Genomic DNA, 27864 nt, shown 5'->3' on the forward strand with positions numbered 1-27864 from the left:
AACTGCAAATCCAAGGTTTTTATTACCAGTCAGAAGGTGCTCACCACAAACAGTGTTGAGAAGCGGTACACTGCACAGCTCTGCTGCAGGCCTGCTGGGGCTGCCTGCCCCCTGGCTCTCCTGAGGGGCACCCTAAGGCATTTCTTAAGTTGGTGTTTTCACTTTTTTTCCTTATAAAAACAAAACCAGTCCTGGAGTAGAAAGGAAACCCTGTGATGAATTTTCAAACCGAAGTGGGAAGGGTTGGAGTGGGCGTACTAAGGGTTGAGACAGTGGCCACAGTGGCCCAGTCCCGTACTGTTGGCAGAAGCCTTTGGAAGGGGGTCCATGGATAGGGCAGGGCACAGCTGACAGGAGGGCCAAACTCAGACAGGAGTGCCCTGTCTTCATCATTTTTTCATTTCCACATACCATAGAAATTTAAGCAAAATAGCTATCTTATATATATTTATATATTATATATATAAATCAGGCAAATAAAAGAGTTCAGGGGTGTTGGGTTGGGGCACCCCAGAGGTGCTGAAGCCAAGGCCAGATGCTAGGTCTCTGGTGCCCAGGGCACCAACCAGACTGAGCTGAGGGTTTGTTCTTATTGCTGATTTGGGGCCTGGTTCTCAGGCGTGGAGTACCTCAGGCCCTGCCCCCAGTCCTTCCTAGCCTCTTTGGAGCTGGGGAGTAGCCCCTGCATGGCCAAGGCTAGACTGCCCTCAAATCTACATGGGGGCCCCTCAGTGGCCCCCTCGCCCATGGTGGCTGTAGCCCCAGAGATTACTTGTGCTCTCCTGAGCCCAGTGGCCCCTCTCAGTCCCTCTTCTCTGGGGCTCTGGGCTCCAGGAGGCAGTCTTGCTATGCTGAACTACAAAATGCTCTGGACTCAAAGGGTGTCTGGCTTCCTGATGTCTTAAAAAGAAGGGGCTCTTGCCAGGACACTTTTGTGGCAAGAAAGCACACTTAGAAAGTTGTTTACTAAGTGCTGTACTAAAAATATTTACTAAACATCTTGGCTGGAAAGAGGTGATCATTTTTCTAAAAAAGTCAAAAGCAGCTCCCTAAGAAGGGTCAGTTCTTCCCTGGGTGGGGCTGGTGATGGGGACGGGGGCAGTCCAGAGCCTGGGGCCAGCCTGCCTGAGTTGTGGTAACTGGGAGCTGGGGTCCCGATGGGTCCCAAGTCTATAATGAAGAAGTCCAGGTGGCCCGGGGCACCTGGGGGCGGGAGAGAACCGGGTCAACCTCCTCCTTCCAATGTGGGAGCCCAAAAAAAGTGTTAAAAAAAAAAAAAAGAGGGAAGGAAAAAGGTGGAGGGAGAGAGGGCCATTAAGTATACTAAATTGAGTGTTTTCAATAAAAAGGGGCCTGGCTGTGCCGGGCCTGTGTTTGTAGGAGGGGGTGGCGCTCAGAAGATGTTGGGGCACATGTGCCAGTCTTGCTTCTCCTTGGCCTCCCAGTAGCCGCCCTTGTACATGCAGGCCATCTCCCCTGTCAGCGGGTCCAGCCTCTTCTCGAACCACAGTGGCTTGTACACGTCGGCCTCCTTCTCTGCTGGGCAGGCACAGTAGGCAGGTGGACTCCCGAGTCCCCAGGCACCCCTTCCTGCTCCCTGACCCGCCCCCGCCCTTCCCGGCCTCACCGTCCTCGGCGCTGCAGCCCCGTGCGCAGGCCTCCAGCCGTCTGCGCCGCGACAGGCGCTGCTTCTCCTCCAGCCGCTGCTTCTCCGTGTTGGCCTCGTCCCAGTGCCCCTTCTCCATCAGCCGCTGGTCCGGCCGCAGGCGGCTGTCGGTGGGCGCCACTCCCTCTTCGTGCTCGTTGAGGGTTAGGGCCAGCTCCGAGAAGTAGTACATGTTCTCCGCGTTCTCCCTGCATTGGTGGTCACGGCATGAACAAGTCCCCCCACATCCCTCCGAACCCAGAACCCCCCTGCCCCAGCCTGACCTCCTCTTCCAGCATGAGCATCCCAGGAGCCTCAAAACCCAACCGCTCCGTTCAACTGCTCTTTTCCTCCCTGCACCGCTATCTGCATCTGTTTCGCTACATTACACTTCTCTGGGAATTCTCCCATTTCGTGTACTTTTTCAAATTTGTTGGTGTAAAGTTGTTTCATAATCTCATTATTACTGTTGTGATGTCGGTGATATAGCAGCATCCCTGTTCGTATCTGTGATATTGCTTATTTGTGTCTTCTATTTTCAACTGTCAGGTTTATCGATTCTCTCCATTGGTGGAAGGTGAAAATTTTGTTAAGTCCTGTTTTACGTTTTTCTGCTTCATTGAGTTTGCTTTTAGTCTTCCCTGTGTTTTGGCTTATTTCTCTGTCCTTTTTCTAACTTCTTGAGATGGATGCTTAGCTCATCTCAGCTTTTCCCCTTTTCTGGTATGTGCATTTGAAGACTACATTTCATTTCCAAGTTCTGTGTTAGCTGAATCTGGCAGTTTTTGATGTCTTTTGCTTTCAATATCACGCAGTTATAAATATTTTTTAGTTTCCATTATATCTTCTTTGACCTATGGATTAGTTGGAAGTAAATTTCTTAAATTTATGAACTTACAGAAATTTTTCTAGTCACTTTTATTTCTAGCATAATTGCCTTGGAGTCATATAGTATTCTTGGTATAATTTCAGTTATTTGAAATTTGCTTTATGGTCCAGTATTATGGTCAATTTTTGTGAATTTTCCATGTGTAATTGAAGAGAATGTGTTTTATAGAGTTGTTCAGTGTAGTGTTATACAAATGTCTATGGCTCTATTGTTTACATTTATCCTTCATTATTATTTATTTTTGCTGTTTTTATCCCTCTCTAAGAGAGGTGTGTTAAAATGTCCCATGTTGGTTGTAAATTAGTCCATTTCTCCTTATATTTCTACCAGCTCTTGCTGTATATATTTTGAGGCTGTGTTATTAGGTATAAGGTACATTCAAATTTAAAACTCATCTTACTGGTGAAGTGAACCATTATCATTATATCCCTCTTATCTCTAGTCTTACTTTTTGTTTTAAAGTTTGTTTTTCATTATTAATATAGGCTACAGCAGCTTTTGTTTGGTATTTCTTCTTTTAAGATTTTATTTATTGATTTTAGAGAGAGAGGAGAGAGAGAAAAAGGCACGGGGTAGGGAAGAGTGGGAAGCATCAACTCACAGTTGCTTCTCATGTGTGCCTTGACTGGGCAAGCCTGAGTTTCAAGCCAGCGACCTCAGCATTCCAAGTTGATGCCTTATCTACCGCGCCACCACAGGTCAGGCTTGTTTTGTGTTTCTATGGATCTATCTTTTTCTATCCTTTCATGTCAATCTTTATTTTTTAAGACCTATCTCTTGTAAACAACATATAGTTGGACTTTTAAAACTTGTCTGAAACCTTATGCCTATAACGGAGAAGCGCTTAATTATACTACGTGTTGGATTAAAATCTATCTTGTTTTTTTGTTTTTTACTCCTTTTTTGGACCTCAGGTGCACAGTTGTGGATTAGTCATAGTCCTTGGTACAATACTCTCTCTTTACTGGTTCTTGTATGGCCTGCTTGTATTAATGAGTCCTCACCACCCTAAACAAAAGATAATCCTGACAAAACCTACATCTAACCATATGGAAAATTCACCAGTCCATCCCCTTCTCAGGTAGCTATCAGCAAGACTCCTGGGTTCATTAGTCCCTTGCTTTCCTTTTAATATAATTTTGTTGCACCTTTAGTTGTAAGTGTGTATGTGTGTAGAGGTATATTTTACATACTTACTTTTTTTTTTTGACAGAGAGAGTCAAAGAGAGGGACAGACAGGAAGGGAGAGAGATGAGAAGCATCAATTCTTCGTTGCAGCATCTTAGTTGTCCGCTGATTGCTTTTTCATATGTGCCTTGACCTGGGGGTGGGGGGCTGCAGCAGAGTGAGTGACCCCTTGCTCAAGCCAGCGACCTTGGGCTTCAAGCCAGCAATCCATGCTCAAGCTGATGAGCCTGCGCTCAAGCTGGAAACCTTGGGGTTTTGAACCTGGGTCCTCCATGTGTCCCAGTCCGACACTCTATCTACTGCACCATCGCCTAGTCAGGCTACATACTTACTTTTAATTGTATATAAAGAATATCATGCCTGACCAGGCGGTGGCGGAAACCCTGAGGTCACCAGCTTGAGCGCGGACTCATCTGGTTTGAGCAAAAGCCCACCAACTTGAACCCAAGGTTGCTGGCTCCAGCAAGGGGTTACTCAGGTCTGCTGAAGGCCCGTGGTCAAGGCACATATGAGAAAGCAATCAGGAACAACTAAGGTGTTGCAATGCGCAATGAAAAACTAATGATTGATGCTTCTCATCTCTCTTCGTTCCTGTCTGTCTGTCCCTGTCTATCCCTCTCTCTGACTCTCTATGTAAAAAAATAAATAAATAAATAAAGCATGAGCTTCTTTAAAAAAAAAAATCATGATTTTTTTTAACCTAGGATTTTTTTTTTTTTTTACTTATGCATTGCCTTAATTTATATTGTTGCATGTTGCTGTGGTTTGTTTCAACTACTGTATAATATTCTCTCTGTGAATTTACCACAGTTATTCAAGCCCTGGCCAGATAGCTCGGTTAGCTGGAGTGTCGTCCTGGATTGCCGAGGTTGCTGGTTTCATTCCCTGGTCAGAGCACATGCAGGAGAAGCTTGAGGTTCCTGTCTCTCTCTCCGTGCCTTGCTCTCAAAAAAAAAAAAAAAAAAAAAAAAAAAAAAAAAAAAAATTCCAGATACCACAATTATTCATCCAATAAATTTAGGCTGTTTCCAAGTTTTTGCTATGGAGTTATCTTATGCATGTTTCCTGCTGTACATTTACAGGAGTTTCTCTTGAATACATACCTACAAATGGAACTGCTGGACTATAGAGTCTGTGACATTCTCTTTAGGAGGTAAGGCTGACCTGCTTTCCAATGTGGTTGTACCAGTTAACACTCCCCCCAGCAGTGTCAGAGAGACAGCAGATCCACGGCATCTTCAACACTCTATACGCTCAGACTTTTATGGTATCTCATTGTGGTTTTGATTTGCATTTCCTTGATTATCAATGATGTTGATCATTTTCATATGATGTCTGGCCGTGCATGTTTTTTCTTGTTCATGACTCTTGCACTTTTTCTTGGATTGTTTTTTATTGATTAGAAATTATTTATATATTTAAAATTATTGTTTTTAATTGTGGTAAAATACTTTTTATGTATATTGATACTAATCCTTTATCAAGTATAAGTATTGTGATTACCTTCTTCAAGTTTATATATTCTTTTCATTTTTTATTTTGTTTTATTTATTCCTTTTCTTAAAAATTAGATTTGATGGGGTGACACTGATTAATAGGATCATATAGGTTTCAGGTATACTTCTCTATGGTACATGATTTGTAATTTGTGTTCTGTGTCCATCACCCAAAGTCACAACATCTTCCATCACTGTACATTTGGCCTCCTTCACCCCTACCCCTGTTCTTTTCACTTTTTAAAATTGTCTTTTTTTTTTTAAGAGTTTATTGATTTGAGAGAGAGAGAGAGAGGGAAAGGAGTAGGGGAGGAGCAAGAAGCATCAATTTGTCATATTTGCTTCTTGTATGTGCCTTGACCAGGCAGGCCCAGGGTTTCAAACTGGTGACCTCAGCATTCCAGGTCAATGCTTTATCCACTGCGTCACCACAGGTCAGGCTAAAATTGTCTTTTAAAGAACAAAAGTATTTTTTAATATAGTTGAATGCATCAGTGGTTTTTGTGTGTGTGTGTGCCTTGGTTAAGATATAATTCCTTATGGTCTAAAAGGTATTTATATTCATCTATATTTTTTACTTACAGTTTAACTTATTGTTCAACAGCAAGTCAAACAATTCTTACCGGGAATCTATTTTTGTTATAACATAAAGAGATTCAGTTAATCTTTTTCAATATGGATAAACATTTTCTTCTAGATCCTTTTAGTGAACAGAGCCATCTTCCCACATCAGCTGATATGCTACGTATTATATTCCCAGAAATACCGACATCCATGGTTGTGTTTCAGGGCTCACTATTCTGTTCCACTATAGCTACAAAATAAGTCCTGAGAGTTGGTAGAGCAAATCCTCTTTTCCCCATTCTTCTTCTTCCTGGCCCTTTATTCTTCATTATAAATTTAAAAATAATAATATCAAGTTCCATGTAAATCACTATTGGGATTTTTACTTGATCTACTGACTCCGGATTATGAGATCTTTATAATACTAAGACTTTTTTTTCCCATGAATGTGGTATCTTTCTTCATCTATTTAGCTCTTCTTTGCTATCTCAGTAAAGCTTTACTTTCAATGCAGAAGTCTTGAATATATTATACATTTTGTTAGATGGTCCTTGATGTTCTCTGATAGGATAATTGATGTTTTCTCAAGTTGTATTTTTTAGTTGTTTTCCTTTACTGTGTAGAAATGCAAGTGACTTTTGTATATTAATCTTTTATTGAGGCACCTAAGATACTTTTTTTCTGAGTCTATGGGGAGCTGTTATTGTCATGAATTAATTTATGTATTTTCTAATATAAAATCATCCTTGTATACATAGGACACATTCAACATAATTGATGAATGTTATCTTTTTTATGCACTTGGATTTTCTGATTTTTTTTTTTTTTTTTTTTTTTTTTACAGACAGAGAGAGAGTCAGAGAGAGGGATAGATAGGGACAGACAGACAAGAACACAGAGAGATGAGAAGCATCAATCATCAGTTTTTCATTGTGGCACTTAATTGTTCATTGATTGCTTTCTCATATGTGCCTTGACCGTGGGCCTTCAGCAGACTGAGTAACCCCTTGCTCAAGCCAGCAACCTTGGGTCCAAGCTGGTGAGCTTTGCTAAAACCTGATGAGCCCATGCTCAAGCTGGTGGCCTCGGGGTCTCAAACCTTGGTCCTCCGCATCCCAGTCTGTCGCTCTATCCACTGCGCCACCACCTGGTCAGGCAAGTAGTTTGCTTTTTAACTAGTGAGTTTCATCTATTTATTCTTAAATCTATTTCTACTATATTATTTTACCATTTTTGTCATACTTTTTAATTTCTTTTATTTAAAAATAATCTTATATCTGTCTCTTCCTTCTAATAAGAACTAAGCATTCCTTCACATCCTGGTGTCCTCCTCCATCTCCCCAAACCTGTCATGTTAACATCTATACTTTCAATTTTGGATTATTTATTTATTTTTGTGAGAGACAGGAAGGGAGAGAGATAAGAAGCATCCACTCATAGTTGTGTCACTTTAGTTGTTCATTGATTGTATCGCATATGTGCCTTGACCGGGGTGAGGGTGGGGGAACTCAAGGTAAGCCAGTGATTTCTTGCTCTAGCCAGTGATCTTGGGTTCAAGCCTGTGACCCTGCCCTCAAGCCAAATGAACCCACTCTCAAGCCATTGGGGTTTCAAACCTGGGACCTCAGTGTCCCAGGTTGACGCTCTCTTCACTGCACCACCACTGGTCAGGCAGTATTTTCTTTTTTATTTAGTTTCAGTAGTTTCACTGTATAGAGTTATGTGGAAATGTTCTGCTGTTTTCTTTTCAGATAGGTCTCTGGGTTTCTTCCCTTCCAGACTAGATCCCACTTTTAACTGGACATTAGTAGGGATGCCCTAGGGGTCTGATGGAGATTGTCACTCCCACAATAACGCTGCTCAGGCCCTTGCTCTGGCTCTGGGTCACTAGGTGGTAAGCCTTCTCACAGTAGCTTCTTCTCTTTTTCAGGTTTTATCTCTTTATCTGGTTTTTTCTTCTGACCTATATTCAGTTGATGGATTCCATTAAACCTTCCTACAGAGTTCTCAATTTCAGTTATTTTTCCTTTGTAGAATTTCTGTTTTGCTATTTTTGGAATCTGTTGTGCCACTGTTTATAGTTATCTATTTCTTGTTTTTCATTCTTTGGAGTATGGGGACTCTGTCCCATGAACCATTTAAGTCTCTGCATAGGACTTGCTACCACTGGGTAATGTCACTAATTTTATAGTTGGGTGTTTGGCTCTCGGTCTGGGATGTCAACGACACACCTCTCCTTTTCACCCACATGTGGGTTGAACCCTTCTGACCCCTATACCTCTTGTTTCCTGCCTGGCTGGGCTGGGTCCCCTGCCTGTTCTTTACCCTGCCCCAGTGCACTCAGAGGTCCGTTGCAGCCCCACTCACGGCAGCGGGTACTTCTTCCACAGCAGCTTGGCTGGCAGAGTCTGGTACACTGTCTTCTGCTTCCCGTCCAAACTGGGGCTGCTGGGGCTGCTTTGCACGATCTTGGCGCACTCCATCTGTTCATCCCATGAGCCTGACAGCACGTAATGGGCCTTTCCCTGGCCATCACTCACCACGCCTGTCACCTGTGGACGTTGGCAGGACTACCATAAGCATATAGGCCTGCTCTGGGCTGGCCCCCAAGGCTCTGAGAGGTGGCCTCGCTTACCTTCCGGGCCACCTCTTTGGAGAAGTAGCTATAGGGCAGGAACTTCAGCTGGCACCGGTCCTTGGTTTTATGGTTCACAATCTCAATGTCCCCTGTCTGCTGAGGGAGAGAGTGGTCGGAGGCTGATCCCCGGGCCACACCCCCCACTGCTAGGCACCCTCTGACCTGGTCGATCCAGAGCTTGCCCACAATGATATTATGCACAGTTGAGGTGCTTTTCCTCCACACGTAGTGATTCCCACTGTCCTGGAATTCCAAGTGGATGGCACCTGGAAGTGATATAGAGGGTCAGACGTCATAGTGGGCCCACCATGCCGGGCCCCAGGCAGTCTCAGGTTCCTGACAGTTGGAAGTATTTATACAGACTGGGGAAGAGACACACAGGCCAGGGAGGCATCCAGGAAGCCTGAAGCAGGGGGGCAGGAAACATACCTGCAGAGAAACTAATGCCACCTCTGGAGGGCCCAGGCCAGCTCTGAGGTTAGTAAAGCCCTCCTCCTTATCCAGAAAGTCTCCCCGCCTTGGGAGAGCGCAGTGGCCAGCTCACCTAGCGGCATGATGGAGAGGTATTTCCCCCGGAACTTGCTAGCGATGGTGATCTCCTGCCAGAGGCTCCAGCCATTCTTGGAGAACACGTAGTGCGCGGCTGATGGAGGGTGGTGGCTCACCTGAGAGCAGACCCACGGGATGTGTCTGCTGGACACAGGCCCAGGCCTGCACCCAACCAGCTGGGGACAGCCTACCCTGTGCCCAGTAGAGCAGTTCTGTGGCCCTGACAGCAGACCCATGGAAGGCCCCCCAGGAAGGACAATGCTCCAAGGGGAAAAGCAAGGGCATGGCAGTGGGCGCAGCCTGGGTCGCTGTCCTGGGCCTGTCCCAACGCGCTATGGTTGTGAGACAAGGGCTGAGGCGTCTCTACGTCTAACTCTTGGGCTATAAAATGGGGGTGATAGCAGAGCCTGTGCCTCAAGGATGTCATGGTACCTGTGATAGGCTGCGCTGAGGGCTGATAACGTGAAGGTGTTCCTCTCTACCAAAGCTTCTGTGCCCACTTTCTAGTCAACCTCCCCACTCCCCCACAAAGGGGCACATCTGCTGGCCATGTTACACTGATGAGGCCCGACTGAGGAAGCCATTTTAACTGAGCAGAGTTGGGCCCTGCCTCCTGGCTAGCCTGGCTCCAGGGTGGGCGTCCAGGTGGGCGACCTGTTCTGGACCTGACTGATGGTGCAGCGAGCTCTGCTCATGCCAGGGCTCCCAGCACTTCCACCCCTTCCTCTCACACCACTGGGCACCCCGATCTCTGTCCCTTGCCGGACACCATCAGCTCTCCCAGTCTGTTCTTCCTTGTTTCTACGGCTCCTTTGGTTGCAGGGTCCTAGGGCTCCGCCACTCCCCAGCCCCCTCATTCCCCGGGGCACCCCGTTACTATCTCATGGCATCAGCCAGGCCCCTGCCCAAGCCTTTCCCCAGAACTGCCCACTGGACACCTCCATTTAGACAGTTTCTCAGACTGACCAGAGCTCCTGATGCCCCACCTGCATCTCTCATCTCCGTAGTGGCACCTCCACTTCCTTCCTGCATCTCAGCGCACAGGCCAAACCTGCCACCTACTCCTGTGCAGCCAGTGAGTGTCCTGAGCCTGCCCGCTGCCCAGCTCGGGGCACCCCCATTCACACGCTAGCACACTCAGATGTGACCCCAGGGCTGGCCCTGGGTCTCTGTGCCATTGCTTCCTTCTCAGGTGGCAGCCTGCTCTTTCCTGCTGCTCACCCCAGATGCCTCAGGGTCAGCCCTGGCCCCGTTTTCTCAGGTTCCTAATTTAATCCTAAGAAAGTCCTAATTTAATCCTAAACAAATTCTTCAGAACGCCTCCAGGATCTGTCCCTTCCCTACCCCCTGTGACCCAGGTCACAGTGCATGGTCCAGAGGCCTCCCTGTTCCACCTTCACTGTGGCAGCCGGGGGACCCCATAAAACAAGTGAGGGTGTCATGCCTCCTCCAGCTGCCAGACCCCTGGCTGCTTGCCCAGCTTCCTCTCTGCCCTCCCTCAGCCTCTGTGGTCAAAAACAAATAAACAAATAATTCCTTGACCAGTCCCTTGCAAAAACAAGCAGGAACCATCCGACATACACAGTATATGTGCCCCACCTGGCTCTCTGCCCATGAGAATAGTCACTTCCCAGCTGGCTGTAACCTGAGTGCCTGAATAGCACCTGGCACATTGTGGGCACTTGATCAACTCTGTTGAACAAAGTAATGCATTCACTCAGTAGTTCAGGCCAAGAAGCTGGGACCATCCTGCTGCCCTCCCCTGCCCCGCACCTCTCCCCCACAAGCAGAGCACCCGCAGATGCTAGGCTCCGCCTTCTGAACATGCCTGGGCTCTGACCTCCCCTGTCCGGCCAGCACAGCCACCTCTTCCAGGGCCACACTGCAACAGAGCCTGCCTTTTAAACTCGCCACCAGACTGTGAACCATCTGCTTTCTAAGCTCAACCCCAGGCCCAGAGTCAGGCCCAGCACACAGGAGATGCTCAGCGCAGCCCAAGCTGGAAGCTCTATCTGGGGTGCCTTTCTGCACATCTGTCTGGGTCCACTCGGCACCCACTGAGGTGCTAACAGAATCACCCCTCTTCCCACAAGGACCCCATGGATCAGTTTAAGGTGCTGAGGCTCATGGCCTGTAGGCCAGGTTTTGGCTCTGCCCCATAGGGAGACTGTGCCTCTGCTCAGAAGGCATGGAGAGGATGGCAGTGAGCTGAGCCCATGCCTCAGGGAAGGACACTTAGAGCTCCTTCCACTCTACGCTTCCATCAGTGAGCCTAGGGCTCCTCTCTGCCAGCTCAGTGGTGACCCCACGCTCCAACCCCGTCGGACTCCCCAACAGTGCTCTGCAAATGTCCCCTGACCACTGCTCCTCAGTACCTGTCCATGAGAGGCCTCCCTGCCCTGCGCACTGTCCTCGCCAAGTCTCCTCCCACGGTGTCCCTCACCATGGCCAAGAGGCCTGTGGGACAGCATGCCCCTGGGCCTAAACCTGCCCCTGTTGTTGGAGGCCCAGCTGCCTGACAACACCACTGTTTGACGGCCCCTTGGGCATGGGCACATCAGGATTAGAGGCTGCATCCCATCTGTCTCTTTTTCTTTCTTTTTTTTTTGTATTTTTCTGAAGTTGGAAACGGAGAGGCAGTCAGACTCCCGCATGCACCCAACCGGGATCCACCCGGCACGCCCACCAGGGGGCGATGCTCTGCGCATCTGGGGCGTCGCTCTGTTGCATCCAGAGCCATTCTAGCGCCTGAGGCAGCGGCCTTGGAGCCATCCTCAGCACCCGGGCCGACTTTGCTCCAATGGAGCCTTGGCTGCGGGAGAGGAAGAAAGAGACAGAGAGGAAGGAGAAGGGGAGGGGTAGAGAAGCAGATGGGCGCTTCTCCTGTGTGCCCTGGCCGGGAATCGAACCCGGGACTCCTGCACACCAGGCCGACGCTCTACCACTGAGCCAACCGGCCAGGGCTCCATCTCTCTCATTCTGACCCCCAAGCCTGGCAGGAACAGCTTGGCTGGAGTCTGAGCATGCCTCACCTGCTCGCAGAGGGAGCGCAGGCCCATTTCATCAATGCGGTCCAGCTCGAAGGTCTCTCCCAGCATGGGGTTGAAAGGCTTGGCGATGCGGTGCACAGTGGTGGAATAGGAGGACACAGAGAAGGCAGCCACCAGGCACATCTGCTCCACCGAGCTGGTGCAGTGCACCGCCTTGTCCAGCAGGTGGTGGTACTCCAGGTCCTCTGTCAGCCGCTGGAGCATGGACAGGGGCTCATTGAAGTTGACCTGTGGGAGGGCTGGCATCAGGCTGGGGTGTCTAGGTGAGTGGGCTGCTCCTAGCACAACCATGGGCTCAGCACAGTACCCTTCTTTTCTTAGATGCTCAGGGACATTGCTGTTCAGGCGACACCTTCAGGGAGGTTCCTCTGACGACCTAACACCACAGCCCTGCCTGCTTGCCTCCCCAGCTCCTCTTATTTCAGTTTCCTCCACAGCCTGCACTGCTTCCTGGCTTGCTGTGTCCTGCACACTTGTATTATGTTTGCTGTCAGTCTCCCATCCAAGGATGTAAACACCAGGAAGGCCAGGGGCTTCTGACCGTTCAACACCGAGTCATAGAGTCAGGGAATGAGTGAATAATGGACAGAGTGGGTCTTTCTCAGATTCTGAGCTACTACACGAGTTCTCTCTTGAGAGCTCCGAGGAGAGGGCCCCATCTCAGCCTCTGCAGGGCAGAGTCACCTGCCCCCTGTGGTGCTAGGCTGTGACTCTGGGCCAGTCATCCATCATAGTCTTCCCTGACACTCAGAAGTGGGTGCTCTTATTTCCCCAACTTTGCAGATATGAACAGAGGCTGGAGGTGTGAAGGGACTTGTCCTAGGTCCCACAGTGAAACCCAAGTCTGGCCTGGAGCGCCCAAGCTCTTCCGGTCTGGAGATGCCATCGTGGCCTGGTAGCAAGAAGATGCCAGCTCTGCCCTCAGCCCACTGTGTGACCCTGCTGGGGGGAGGGGACCAGGGACAGCTCCTAGCATGGAGGAGGGTCTACCTGTCTACACATAGAGCCAAACTGCCATTCCCCACCTATGAGGTCAGGACGGTCAGGACATTGTGAAGCCCTGTCAAGTGCAGTAGCACTCTGGGGGGTCCCCAAGTCTCTGATCAGTGCGGAGCCCCTCCCTGACACCTTCCCTCAGGGCCTGAGACCTCTGCTCTGGGGAGACTGCATCAGTGCCAATAAATAAGACTCAATAATTCACTACATGCTCCTCAGGAGTCATTAAGAACATGACACCTAGGGCTGCTTGTGCTTCACACAGGGCATTACTTCTTGTCTACACGCAAGAAAGCCCCAGGGGACCAGTGAGGCCACCTCGCCTGAGCCCCTACCGGCATGGGGATCTTGGAGAGCTCCCGGCCAATGCAGTTCTTCATGATGCTCCAGAGATTAAGGCTGTAGTTGGGCTTGTCAGGGATGCGGACACGTCTCTTAACTTTGGGGGGGTCCTTGGGCACAAGTGAGGCACCATCCAGCACCTGCCAGAGAAGCAGAGTACGTGCATCAGCTGAGGCCAGAAAGCATATGCTTGGCCCTCCAGACCTCGCGTCCTCGCCTGACCTGGGGAAGTCTGAGGACCAGCTGCTGCTGGGACCCAGAGGCAGCCAGAGCACTGGGCCCGCCCCAGGCACCCGGAGCTCAGAGTGCCAGCCTTCCCCCTCAGCCACCCTCAGGGTCTCCCCCTCACTCACATGGTCTGACGAAGGCCAGTCCGCAGAGCCTGTGGTCCCACTCTCAGGTTTTCTGCAGGCAATACAAAAGGGGAGGCAGATCACTTATAAATTCCGAGGCCTCCCCAGGGTCCAGCCACCTTCTGTACAGGCCCTGCAGTGAGGTCCAAGGGGCAGCCCACCCAAGGCTGCCTCTCTGATATCCTGGGGGGTTCAGGTACAGGAGGGGTGGGCAGAGAGCCTGAGGAGGACCCCTCTGGCTGCAGAGCCCAGAAGGTGAAACTGCTGGTGATAATCAAGTGGAAGGAAGTTTAGAATGGCCAAGGCATGATCACTTTGAGAGCAATGTAAATAATTTTAAAATACTGGCAATTGAAAAATTATTCCAAGCTGGAAATACACTGCTTATGGGACTGGAAACCCCCTGAGGGGTAGAAGGGATAATAGCCCTTTCCCTAGAAGAAACCATGACAGGTAGGTAGTGAAGCATCCAGGAGACAGCAAAGGAGTGGCTAGGTTCCCACCAGCCTCCTCCCCTGGGCTGGGCTTCAGGGGCCCATGGAAGGTGGGGGGGGGGGATGGCTTCTTTCTATCAACAGAATAGACATGGGGAGTGCCTTGCTAGTGGTGACACAGTGGATAGAGCATTGATCTGGGACGCTGAGATCTCAGGTTCGAAACCCTGAGGTCACCAGCTTGAGCTGCAGGGTTGGCTGGCTTGAGCAAGGGGTCACTGACTCAGGTTGAGCCCCCTCCCTGGTCAAGGCACATATGAGAAACAATCAGTGAACAACTAAAGTGGTGCAACTACAGTTGATGCTTCTCATCTCTCTCCCTGTCTCTCACCAAAAAAAAGAAAGAAAAAAAAATAGATGTGGGGAGTGAGGCCACTGGGAAGCCTGCAGTTCCTCATCCACTCCCGGACAAGCATGGGAGGTACTGAGCCCACGAAACGCCCCATGGGTAGAGGTGGCAGTGACAGCACAGGCTGTGGTTACGTCACTGTTCCCAGGACTCAGCTCCTTCTAGGCATAGCAGGGGCCCCTGCCATCCTTATCACCAGCCCTTCATTATTAGGACCTTGACCAATTTGATGAGAATAAAGATCTTAATAAGAACAGAACTCCCAATTATGTTAAGCTGATATTCCAGCCCCAGTGTGCTCCCCTCTGGCCACAGCCCAGCTGCAGGTTAAGCCCACCTGCCTCCCTCGCTAATGCCTCCGCTGTGCACCAGCAGGTCCCCCATAGGCACTTCCCGAGGTCCCCAGAGTGTCTGACAATGTGACTTTCAGTGGTAGTCAATGTCCCAGTTACCACTGTGTGTTCTAATGTGCATTTAGAAACATCCTGAAAGCAGGCTTTTATGAAAAATGAAACAGAGGCTTGGACCTAGAAAACAGACTTCCTGTGCCTCCGATCTGTTCTAGAATGCTGCTGTGGTAGAGGAGCAGTTGGGACCCTGTGCAGCCCTGAGGTGAGACTCGTGCCCCAGCCTTCCAGGCCTCAGCCCTTAGGTCCCAGGCTGGAACTGTATCCAGCCAGTGCCCTATTTCCCATCCCCATTTAAAGTGAAACCCTGATACAAACTCGATTTGGGCACTTTTGATTTAAAGAACAGCAGAACTAATCTAAGCAAAGATAACATCTGAAACAAGACTAAAAAAAACCCCATGTACAAAGAGGAACAGATGGAGCACAGGATGAACAAGGCGGGATGGCTGACCCGGGAGAGGGTCCTTCCAGGGCAGGCCGCCCCCACCGGAGAGCCTACCTGTCCTCCTTGGCCTCCGTGATCACAGTGATGAAGGACGTGGAGTCTTCCATGGCATCGAAGTACTCGGTATCCTCATCTTCCTCACTGTCCTCTCTCGGAGTCAAGAAGCTTCCTAGGGACGCACGCGGAGCTGCTGGTGCCTGAGCAAGTCCAGAGCCTGAAGGGAGCCCAGCCCCACACTCTGACACTGCCCTGTCACCCCGCCCTACTTCAGTCACCTGCTCCTGATTAACCTGGCTGTGGCTGCCCTCACTCGATTTTCCAGAATGTACTTTCCTATTGGCGCTCTGGCTCAGAGGCCGCCTTCCTTCCAGAAGCATCCCTGATCTTTCAACATGCTGGTCAGTCTTTCTGTGGCCTAGCTGCCCTTTCTGCCCTTCCCAGGGTACCCAGGACTCCTAGCCTGAGGTGGCCATCTGGTAGCCCTGCCACCAAGGGCATAGTTGGGCTCATGAAACTTGCCTTTTGAGACTCGGAACCTACGAACAGGAAGACTGCCCGACTGTGGCAGGCATGGGAAACAAACCATGGAGAGGCCAGCCAGAGCTAGCCGAGGCAGGCCCCAGGTGGGCACGGTGAGGCAGAGCCTGCTGGCCCGGGGGGGGCTGAGCGTGGCGTGGACAGAGCACTAGCAGATGGACAGAGGCCACGGGCCTGGCTCTCACCCTCGCTGAAGCTCTTGCTGGGGTTGGAGGTCCGGCCGGGGGCGCTGCGGAAGGCCCGCTCGAGGCTGTTGTGCTGCTTGGCCAGCTGCTCGATGGTCTCCTCCAGGTGGACACGCTGCTCTTGCTCATACTGCAGTGCACGCTGCCATTTCCGGCTGTGTGTCTCTGCTAGTTCCAAGAAGTCCCTGCAGGCCTGGAGAGGGGAGCAGTGGTCTGTGAGCACAGGCCCTGTCCGCCCCCCCCCTCTTTCTGCAGGGTAGTGAGGAAAATCCTGGGGTACTCTCTCCCCCCTTCCCTGCGTAGTTGGAAACACCTCTGCTGCCCCCTTTGGCTTTCATGGGGACATGGGGACCCTGATTTTCTCAGAGCCAGCCTAGGAGCTGTTCTGTCATCCCATAGTCACCATGCCATTTTGAGAGCACCAAACCCAGAATGTTGCTGGCGACTGGGGATGCTGGCTTTTCATTACAACTGAGGCCCAAGCCTCACTCCTGCATCCTCACTGTGTGCTAGACCTGATATCTGTCACGATCCTGGTCCCCACTGGACCCAAAGTGCCCCAGGCAGCTCAGGCCAATCCCTGGCTTTGGCACAGAAGGAGGGAAAGCCACCACATTCTGCTATACTGCCCAGAACTAGGACTGGAACTTTCCGCCAAGTTATCTCAAAGTCTGTATCATACAATTCTGCTTTTAAGGTTCCCTCTTCAAACTCGTGGCTTACTATGACATCCAGATTCTCTTCAGCTTCCACCACACTCTTATGAAACAAGGATCGGTCATTTTGCCTGCCCCTGTCATCACAGTGGAGAGGAGGACCCAGGCCTCAGCTGTCCCTAGAGGCCCTCGAGGTCCAGCCAGGGACCTCTGGATTTGCACTTTGTGAACTCCTTCGCTGGGTAAGAAGAGACTTCCTCGGCCCAGCCTCCTGTGTCGGTGGTCCTGGTGGCTGCCCCCTAGCACTCCCTTCCCACTCCTGTGCACCAGCCGCTGGACTCCACACACATCACACACTGTCTGACCCTGAGGGTTAGAGACATGCTTTTCTGGAATAAGAGGCACCCAGCCCCTCACCTGTGACACAGGGACAAATGCAGCAGCACTATCTTGAAGGAAGGTGATGTGGAGATTCCATTGTCAGTCTTTCGGGGGCCACCACCAGCTGATGCTGGTGGTACAGCACCCGGTGCTCATGCCTATGCCTGCCTGCTACCTCCTGCTGCTCCTCAGACCTCTCACATGCCCCCCCCCAGGGAAGCCTTCTGATCCCACTCAGGCCCTTAGATACTTGCCTCCCCTGCAATCTCATGTCGGCAAGTTAGCTTCTCTAGTGACTGCCTGTTTTTCTTCATCCCATAGAATTCCCAAAACTCAGCAGCTGCTCCAGCATATCTGCTAGATGCCTGAGCACCCAACCAGGGGTGATGTCCTGGGATGGGCCAGCACCCACCTGAGCGGCAGGCTCCTCATGCCTCTGCCAGGCACCTGCCAGGGCTCGGCTGGCTTTCCCACCCCACGGGGAGCGCCGAGTCCCAGTGGCCTGATGGCCTGGCTTAGAAGAAAGGGCCCCCCAGCACAGGACTCGAGAGGGCTGGCTGCTCAGCTGGCCCAGACATACCTCTCCTTTAACAAGTCCTCCTTGGGGCACCTTCCTTCCATCACACATCTCACCCCCCAGCACCCACACAAAGTGTGCAGTGCAGGGGCTCCTCGCCCTCCTTCCAGTCTGAAGATGTGGAAATGGAGGCCCAAGGAAACCAGCAAAGTACAGCGGAAAGGGCAGAGTATCAGGTGTCGGAAGGCCTGGGTTCCTGCACAAGCCACCCCACCCTTCTAAGCTGGGTGCTGTCTGAGACAATGGTAATGTCTGACATACCCTGTGCTCATGGCGCCCGTCTCACCTCGCCCAGCAAACTCCTCCAGGTAGGAGGCGTGGGATCGTTCCTATTGACAGATAAGGAAACGGAGGCTCAGTTCCTAGCAGCTCCCCTGCAAGACCCTAGGGAGGAGGTACCTTCACTCCATCTCAGATTCAGGGGCCTCCCCACCCTCTCTAAAAGGTCAAGGTGCTAGTCCCCGTGTGGCTACACCTAAGCCACCATAACCCGCTTCTCAAGAAGGGGCAGAGATTTATACTGATAGGTGTCCTGGTACAGGTTGGAGGCAGAGAGACCTCAGGGAAGGAAATAAATCTCCTTATGCACTTAGATTCTGGGTCCACGGCAGTTGCAAGTCTGGGGCTATTTTGAGTTTGCAAATTATAGATCTGTAAGGCTCACCCGCTGGTGTGGAGCCGCACTCACTGACTACTATGCAATTTGGGGACCCCCGAGGTGGGTCTGGGTGAGTCCAGAGAGACCTGGCTCCAGGCCTCACTACTGCTCTCTGGCTTGTGAGCTGGATCCAAGCCTTTATCACCCTGGGTCCTGCAGTGGCCTCTACCTGCTCCCAGCCCCATCCCTTCCTCACCATGGCAGGCCTCAGGGCGGGGGCCCCGACAGCAGCCGCAGTGACCACCTACCTAGTGGCGCAACTAGAAGGCACCTCTTTGCTGGGTCTGTACCAATGTCTGTAAGAGGCGGTAGAGGGGAGGCAGGCAGAAAATCACTCTGGGCAGACACATTCCAGACCCTCATGGGAGTCCTGGGAGATGGGCTGGCAGGGACCCCCAACTGCATTCCACAGACAGTGAAACCGAGGCTCTGGGGTCACACAGCAGGAGGCAGCCAACCCAGAGCTTGGTCCATCCTGAGCTGCCGCTTCCGCGAGACTCGTGTCCCACATCCCCCTTGTTTCCCAGAGCCTAGTCAAGTTAGCCTTGGTTCCTGCTACCTGTTTGCTGACCAAGGAGAGATTCCTAATACTGTGGGGCCGCTGGTTGGCTCTACTGCTGGCCCAGGCAGCCCGCCAGGCCAGGTGCACAGTGCATGTCAGAAACTCAACAAGAGGCCTGGCACTGGTGGAGGACAAGCATCCTCACGTCCCTAGGCAGGCACCAGGCACCAGGCACACTGCTTCAGGGAAGCTCCTTGCTAGGTCCTCCTGTCTCCTCTGAGATGGAGGCCCGGGGAGAGGGACTGCCCAGGCCAACAAGGGGCAGGTGGATGAGATCCTGGGTCTGTCTGTCCCCGGAACCACGCTCCTCCCACATAGCCAGGTCCTGTTCACAGAAGGCATGGCCCCCTTGCCCACCTGCCTTGTGGTGAGGTTGCAGAGGCTGGCCAGTGTCACACACCGAGTCTTAATACAGGTGAGACACATGACGGGTGCTTCCTGGTTTTCCGGTTCTTAGCAGTCTGTGAGTGCCCTGAAGGTCCCCAGACTGGCCTGGCAGAAGGTTCCCTGCTGCCTCTACCCTTGCCCTTCCTTAGCACCGCTCCGTCGTGTCTGTCGCTATCGCTATCACTACCTCCCAACCCTCCCAGCTCCTGCGGTCGTGTCAGTGATTTTAAGATATAGGTGCTTTGCTTTCACACAATTCATGTCATTTAAAACAAGACTTTGTAAAAGAGCCACAAACAGCAGTAGAAAATAATAGTCAAAGGTCATGGTAAATAATTTCCATGACCTCCTGTCAGAGAGTGCAGTACCTCCTCTGGGATTCCTAGCAACAAAAGTGAAGCGGGAAAGACGATTACACTGTTAGATAAAACAAGGGTCTCAACATCTGGGCAGTTTTAAATGTTCTCAGTAAATGTTATTCTGCCTAAATATTAAAACTAGCACAGTATTTTGCAGGTGCAGCTGTAAACAGGATGAACTTGACAGAATTCAACCTGGAAATTTAGGGAAAAAGAAATCAACATGTAATTGACCAAATACTGTACAATAAGCAGTGCGTAGGCCTCCCCTCTGGAAGACAGAAGATTGGATGTGAATCCTATATCCTTTACTTGCTGCAAGTAATAAAACTACCTTGCGACAACCACATCTCATCTTTGAATAAAGCACCTCAAGCAGCAAACTCCTGGAGTTCAGTAATGCCACAGAGATGCATTACGTTCTCTACCTCCTACCCTCAATGTTCACAAGCTTTAAATACTTTAGAAATGACCATTTTCTCTTCCAAGGGAACTTGTGTTTGCTGTATTCCCAGCTGACAGCCTCTCACAGAACTGCCCCTAAATCCTCCTCTCCAGCCATATCTCCTAGAGCCCCATCCGTCCCCACACCCTCAAGTATGACCCAGGCTTACTGTCTTCCTCCCCTTCGGCTCAGTCACAAACACCCCTGCTTATTCTGATGCACCTGCCGTGGGTCAGGGCTGTCCGGGGCATTCTCACAAGTGCTGAGGTAGCTGTTTTCACAGTGTGACAGAAGAGGGAATGGGGGCTCAGGGAGACCAAGTGACTTAGCCAGGGCCACAAAGCACTATGTGTAGCACCCAAGTGCAATTCCCCATGGATCCCACCGGCACGTCTCCCAGGCCATGGGGCCAGTGCTGTCACATGTGGCTGGGATGGGTACACGAAGATCACCCGGTTGCTTGAGGAGGGGGGCAGGGCTGAGGCTGCTGTACCACAGTATCTAGGAGCTCGTGTGGCTGGCCCAGGGCCTTTACCACTGCCACGGGGGGGGGGGTCATTTGTGGCAGATGGAGAGCCTGACTGTCCCCTCCACCCCAATGCACCTACCTGGTGGGTTTCCTCTGGCGCTGCCACTCCTGTCCAGGCCCCATTCTAGCCACACAGCAGAGAGAGGAATGCTGAGCTGGGCTGTGTACTACTGTTTGCTCACTAAGCTGGATTAGGCCTGGGGCCCAGCAGGGGGGCTGACAGTGGGTGGCTCCCAGGGAGGCCTGGCTGATCCAGGCTCTGAACCCACAGTCACACTTCCCCTGAGCTTCTCCCACACTCTCAGAGAGCTCCTGCCTAGCTCTGAGCGGAAGCAGGGTCCAGGGCACTTGGAAGCCCCCTACCCACCACTATACTTGCTCCTAAATCATGCAAGGGGCAGGGCTCAGGCAGAATAAGGAGCCAGTATCTGGGCTCCTCATTGTCACTGCCCACTCTGGGCAGGCCTGTGACCTTCTGGGCCTTGGCGTCCTCATGGGACTCCATAGGAGTCCCCGATTCTATGACCTGTCAGGGTGATTGTCCGTAGGCTGGGAACAGGGGTCCAGGCTTCTGGCCCTGCCCCTTCCTCCCACCCCCAAGGCTATTGAGAGGGTCCTCCAGGTGAAGAGGTGCAGGCAGTGCACTCCGCCTCTGCGGGAGAAGGGGAGCCTACTGAGCCACCCAAGCCGAGGGAGGACCAACAACCCCAGGACAGAAAGGTGGCCCCCACACTGGGCAGGCCCCACTCAGCAACAGGCTGGGGCCAGCAGGCCCTGCCTGCCTGCTGGGGACTCCCCTCCCAGAAGCCTGGCCTGGGAAAGGGGGCTGTGAGAACTGCCCACCCAGAGGAAACTGTGTCCACAGGAAGCTGCTGCTGGTCACCCTGACGGGTGTCCCCATGGCATAAGAGCAGTTTCCCTGAACTGGAAGCCTTTGCCCAGCTGTGCCCAGGAGGCAGGAGGACAAACTCTAATCGCTTTTGCAGTTCCTAATCCTAATCCCAACACTGACCTTGCTGCTCCCCAAACATGGGCAGGCGAGCAGGGCTAGGGGTCAGCTGGCCTAGGTCCCCTGCCCATCCTGTGCGTGGCCTGGGGAAGCCCCTTAAACACTCAGGATGGTTTGCAGAGCGAGGACCCCTCCAGTGGCTGCTTGGAAACCATCAGTCACTCTCCTGCACTGTCCGTGCCCTCTTGGAGGCATGAAAAAGGAGCTAGAGAGTGGCTGGACATGGTGGTGGGCAGCCCTGGGACTCACAGAGGAGGTGGGAGACAGGGTGCCCTGAGCGACAGGACCAGTTCAGTGACTGGCTTTATGTCCAGCCATCAGTACAGCAAGTTCCAGTTACCCTGGATGCAGGGAGGATGGGAGAAAAGGCTGTGTTTCCACCTGCAGCCAGCCAGGACCTGCCAAGGTGTCCAACCAACACACATCTGGTTTGCAGTGACTCTCAGGCTTTGGGGATCCCAGGTGGGTGCGTGGCTGGACCCTTTACTTTCTCCGTTGCTGGGCTGAGGTTGCCCACCCACCATCCACCCCACCACACTGGTCCTCAGGTGGCCAGCACTACTGTGGACCCGCCCACCCCTCACTGGCCAGTGGTCCTAAAGGTGAAAGATTTGAGGAAATTGTGCAGAGTCTCCCTGAGCCTCTCTCTCTCCATGGCCAGAAACTTACATCAGGGGTCACATTGGGGTCAACAGGGTCTCTCCTTCCCCACCCACTGAGGAACAGCACCTGGCCTCAGCACATACTCCTCAACGCAGGAGGGGCGGCATGCTGATCAGGCCAGGACTGCCTGGCTCGGAGGCTGCCACACTAGAAGTACAGCCATCTCAGGCCTCCAAGACCAGCAGTGGGGACCCCTGAAGCTGTGATGAGTGCTGGGCTCAGATGGGCTGATCCTCTGACTCAGGACCAGCCAAGCCACCATAATGCTTATCTGCCACCCTTGAGGCCCCTTGAGGCTGAGCAGCTCCCACGGCTGGGCTGGACATCTACCCGTGTCCACTCCTTACATGGCATTCAGCATAGGCTGCCTGGCACACACAGGGGCTAGCCAGCCCTTCCCCAACACTGAGGGGACAGTCACAGCTTCTCCTTGATGTGACTCACAGTATCAGGGAGGCAGCTTTTCATTTTGAATCAAACTTTAAAATAGCCCTTTCCACGTTCAAAATAGCCTACTTCTTGCACACAGGAACCAGCACCATCTGGCTGCTAGTTTGCCAACTGACTTTAGACAGTTCTAGAATCTATTTTTATTCTTCTCCCCAGGACCCAAATGAGCAAGTTGTCAGCAGCATACCAGTGGTCAGCTGGGCCGGAACCTGCCCACAAGCCCGGAGGAACGAGGTGGGGCCGCTCTGGGGCCCTCACCCCTGCTCTGCTTGTGTAGGTGCAGGGAGCCCCATGTGATTTCCAAATGGGGCTCAGAGAAGCCTCGGGGTGTTTCTAGCAGTAAACAGCTCCTTCTGATCTGGGTCTTTATTTCTCTGGTGTCCCACATCTGAGGCCTTGGCTCTAAATTACTGCCTCTGCATCTGCAAACTTGTTACACCTGTCCCCAACCTGTCCCCACCTGCCCGTGTCCCACTCTGGCCTCCGCACCTCCCCATGCCTCTGGCACCCCCACTAGCCTTGCTCTGCGGCTCCCTTCCACTGGAGTGGCAGCCAGCTCCCTCCCAGCCTGGCTGTGCTGGCACTGCTCCTGCACAGGCTCTCCTGAGTCTCTGCTGCAGGCCCAGCCCCCCTGTCCAGCCCAACCGGCACTGAAATGTGGTAAACCAAGGGACCTGGAGAACAGTGTCTGTTCCAACTGGGCCCTTTGAGGTGGGCCTGGTGGGCACTCTCCCTCTGTTGGCCACCACCCTTGCTGCTTTCGGTCCCCACTGGGCACCTCAACTGTCTTTGGTCTCTAGTGGGGCTTGCCCACCAAACAGCTCTGCTCACCGGTTAGCTGTACACAACCGGTTCCTGGGAAAGGCCCTCCTGCATCCTGCCTGAATGCGCTGGACCAGCCAGTGCGCCCACATACAGCGTGTGAGGGCTGGGCGGGGTCAGACAGCACGCCCAGCCCCCCTCTTCCAGCCACCAGGCCCATATGTTGCAGTCCCTTCCTGGTGACCCTGTTCTCTCACCCCCCACAGCAACTCCGCTGACCCTTCCCTCAACACACAGCAGTGGACACCGCTTCTCCAGCTCCTCTCTCCCAGGCCAAGCTACCACTTACCCTTAGGTGACAGCAGGGGCCTCCTAAAGGGGCTCCAATTATGGGCCCTGCCTCACAATAGCCTGCTTCCCAATCAGGGATGAGCTCTTGCTAAAATGTGCATTGGACCGTTTTTCTTGGCTGCAGGAGCCTCCCCAGAGTGGAAGTGAAAGTGCTCTCAGTGACCACACGTAAGGTCTCCTGTGCCCCAGCTCCTGATTCCCCAGGTCTCCCTCTAACAGCCACCCCAGCCTGCCTGGTTCAGGCTCTTCTCCCCACCTTCCTCCAGGTCCCCCTCTCTTCTCTCCAGCCAGTCTGTGTCCACGAACTCTTGCTCCACCCCACAAGCCTGCTCTGTTCCTCTGAAGGTCTTTGTGCCTCTGACATACCCTATCATCTCCATGGTGACAGCATCCCAGGCTCTGCTCACTGTGCACCCAAGGCCTAGACCAGGACCTGCTGGACCATGGTAAGCCTCCCATGCCTCAGGGTCCCCCAGCAACCACATGCTGCCCTGTCACAAAGTGCTTGTGTGGGTGGGCTGACCTGAACTCACGGCTCCTAAGGGCCATAGGGATCACGTGGTTGGAGGGACCGAGTCCTGGGCCCTGCACGTGTCACCAACTCTGAGGAGCCTCTCCCAGCGCCACTGCCGGGCCGTGTCAGGAGCAGTCTGCCTCGCTCAGCCCCACCACCTCCAGGGCCCAGAGGAGCTCCTGGGGGGAAACAAGCCTACAGGCTGCCAGCCCAGCAGGGGGCCCAGCACTGCACAGGGTGACAGCCACCACCACCTGCCACACAGCCCCCGGCGCCTTCTAAGTGCGGATATGGCCACCTCCCCCAGGCTGGGCACAGAGGAGATGTGGGGGAGAGGGCTAGGGAGGTCCCAAGGGCTCAGGGGCAGGAGAGTGGAAGTGAAAGTCACAGAAGCAGCACTTCCCTGGCCAGGCTCGGCCACCTGGGCCTGTAGACAGAACCTTCCACAGGTCAGGAAGGGGACCCTGGCACGGGCTTGGGGGTACACCCACATCACCCCAAGAAGGCTTGCCTCAAGAATGACCATGCAGTACCATGGGTTCTTTTGCTCAGGGCAGAGGCCATGAAGCCAGAACTCAAGGGCAACCCTTGGAGAGCCCAGGCCACCCAGGAGAGCCCCCATATGCTGGGTCTGGTGACAGGTGATATGACCCCGGTCCATTTACACAGACACTGTGACCAGCACTGGGTATGACCCAGGTGCCCATGGCTGTGACCCCAAGTGCTCATGCAACAGCTTGGCCTGTGACCCCCAGCCAAAATGACCACTCTAGGCCTCAGGGTGGCACTTGAATGATACAAATGACAAGGACAAGAAAGCTGTAATGACACCAACCTCATGTGGCTGTTGCGAGGAGCAAACAGAGTCATGGGAAGGAAGTGGGGCAGGCTGCTGTCACATCACCAAGGCCTGTCCTTCCATGCAGGTCGCACTGCTTCCCCATAGAGCATGTGATAGTGATACGTGTCAATTCAATCATGCTTCGCCTGACCAGGTGGTGGCGCAGTGGATAGAGCATTGGACTGGGATGCAGAGGACCCAAGTTTGAGACCCCAAGGTCTCCAGCTTGAGTGCGGGCTCATCTGGTTTGAGCAAAGCTCACCAGCTTGAACCCAAGGTCACTGGCTTGAGCAAGGGGTTACTGGGTCTGCTGTAGCCCCATGGTCAAGGCACAGGAGAAAGCAATCAATGAACAACTAAGGTGTCGCAACAAAAAACTAATGATTGATGCTTCTCATCTCTCTCTGTTCCTCTCTGACTCTCTCTCTGTCTCTGTAAAAACAAAACAAAACAAACAAACAAACAAAAAACCTATTCAATCACACTTCACCTCAAGCCATGTGACTGAGCCAATGCTACATCAGCCATGTCCTGGTTCCCAGGACGGCGACACAACTGTCATGGGTGTACTACGGTTCAGGCTCAGTCTAGGAACCAAAACCATTTCCAGAACTTCCTCCTAAATGACAGGTTAATTCACAGTTACCCAAACAGTAATCCAACCAGGGAACTGCTGGGCTGACTTTGATCAGACTCACAAAATCACCCGCTAGGGAATTCTGCCAGACACTAAGCAATTCATTTACCGCTCCTGTGTTCTTTCACAACCCGCTCGCGCACTCTCTCACTCGTTCCCTGAGGCATGGTGCCAGGAATGGAAGCTCCAGGCTGATGAGACTGCAAGTGAGACTGTCCTGTTCTTGCAGGGGGCAAGGAGGACCCGCCAAGATGCTGCAGTACACACAGTGACGGCTCCGAGAGGCCACAGTTAATACCTTCCTTCCCCGCAGGGGAGGAATCCTCCTTACCCTTCCAGACCCAGCTCTGTGGCACTATTTCTGCCCCCAGTAGGCTGTGCCCTGGCTAACAGGACACACAGCTCGCACCCCAGCTGTGTCATTCTCCTGCTGGGCTGTGGTTAGCTCAGGCTGCAGACCTGAGCCCACCTCCTAACCCCTCTAGAAAGTTGGCCTTCAAAGGTGGGTATGAGCTGTTGCCCTTGCATAGCTACACCTTGAAAAGGCCACCCCGCTGAACTCACATGTGATGGAGTGTCACTATGAGACTCCTCTGGACTGTGAGCTCCAGGGACAGGGCCAAGTCCCTGCCTGGCATGGGCCTGGGGCAGCTGCTCGAGTCTGGGTTCAATTCCCATCAGGCAGAACCCTCCTAACTGCATGAGCCATGTGGTCATGGCTCTGCTGTGTGAGGAGAAGGGACGGTTGCCCTGAGCTCACTTCTTTGCTGTTGACCTGCTCAGAGGCCACCCCCAGAGGTCCCATCCAAGGCCACCAGCTGTCACACTCCAAGTCCTGCCAACTAAAACCACAAAGGAGGGAGAAGGCCAGGGCTCAGTACAACATTCTCGTGAAAAATGAAATCATGATTTAATTTCATAAAAGCACTGTTCCTACTTCTCAGCGACTAGGCTGGGTCACTTCTCTGCAAGGCAGGGTGGCCAGGGTGGTGGCTCTGCAGCCTGGGGCCATGTGCAGAACCTGTGCTTTCTCACTGTTCAGGTGACAAGACGGAACTGGAATGGCTCTGCAAACGGTAATGTAGCAGCAAATATGAGATGTGGATTACTTAGATGTTTTTCTTGAGAGAGGAGACCCGCTATAAAATATCACATACTGGGCACTCCCACTGGGCCACGGCTATGGACACAGAGAAGACCTGAGCATGACCTCAGGGGGCAGAAAGCCTGGTGAGAGGACAGGTGTAAAATAACAGGCTAAACGCCACATAGTGGGCTCAGCATAGCACAGCAGTGCCCCTGGGTTCCAGGGATTTCTAGCCAAGGGGACCGGCTTCCTGACAGAGCTCAGAGAGCCTCCAGGCCACGGTGACGATCAGGTGGTGTTTCTGAAGGATGAAAAGGGAACCTCCAGGTATCTGAAGGGTGAGGAAAGAGTGTCCTAGAAGACACAGCATGGGCAAAGGCATGAAGGGATGAAACACTTCAATATTCCTGATCCAGAAACCTCCTGGGTGCATATTGTTTCCAAAAATACCTACAGAGGGCGCCACCATCCTCTGCTCCAGATGAGATCACCACACAAGGAGCAGTGGCCCTGCAGCGGCTCATTGCTAACCCTTCTCTGCTGGGAGCCAGGGATCTAAAGGCTTATGAATAGACAGCCCTTCCTAAATCTGAAGGAGGTTTAAAAATCGTCCCTCTTTTCTCTGAAGGCTGAACAGCCTGATTCCTGGCCGTCTCAGGAAGAAGTGAAGATGAAGCAGCCAGGCTCTCCCATGTGGGAAGGGTGCTGTTTGCCCAGGGCCCTGTGAAGGATGCGTGTCCCTGCAGGCTCTGGCTGGCCAACAGTCTCTCCTTTTCTGTTCTACTTGCATGACCCAGGCTCAGTTAGAGCCCGTGAGGTGCAGAACCCATAGTCATTCACCATTCACAGGAGGCGGGGACCCAGAG

At 52.4% G+C, this 27864-nt stretch overlaps 1 protein-coding gene across 3 annotated transcripts in view; it reads right to left on the minus strand.

The window, feature by feature from the left end:
• Nucleotides 1-27864, minus strand: part of OSBP2 (oxysterol binding protein 2) — a 128653-nt gene continuing 100789 nt past the window's right edge. For 2 of the 3 annotated variants that reach the window (XM_066370483.1, XM_066370485.1), the window contains 11 exons: nt 16131-16323; nt 15463-15577; nt 13711-13762; nt 13351-13497; nt 12002-12247; nt 8965-9085; nt 8583-8686; nt 8418-8513; nt 8150-8334; nt 1628-1854; nt 1-1539 (listed from right to left, as the gene is read on the minus strand). In XM_066370483.1, coding sequence (XP_066226580.1) covers nt 1394-1539; nt 1628-1854; nt 8150-8334; nt 8418-8513; nt 8583-8686; nt 8965-9085; nt 12002-12247; nt 13351-13497; nt 13711-13762; nt 15463-15577; nt 16131-16323 — 1632 coding nt within the window. In that variant the 3' untranslated portion in view covers nt 1-1393. The remainder of the gene's footprint in view (nt 1540-1627; nt 1855-8149; nt 8335-8417; nt 8514-8582; nt 8687-8964; nt 9086-12001; nt 12248-13350; nt 13498-13710; nt 13763-15462; nt 15578-16130; nt 16324-27864) is intronic. The other variant, XM_066370484.1, reaches the window with a different exon arrangement.

This window comes from Saccopteryx leptura, chromosome 2, assembly GCF_036850995.1.
Source record: "Saccopteryx leptura isolate mSacLep1 chromosome 2, mSacLep1_pri_phased_curated, whole genome shotgun sequence".
NCBI classification, from domain to species: domain Eukaryota; kingdom Metazoa; phylum Chordata; class Mammalia; order Chiroptera; family Emballonuridae; genus Saccopteryx; species Saccopteryx leptura.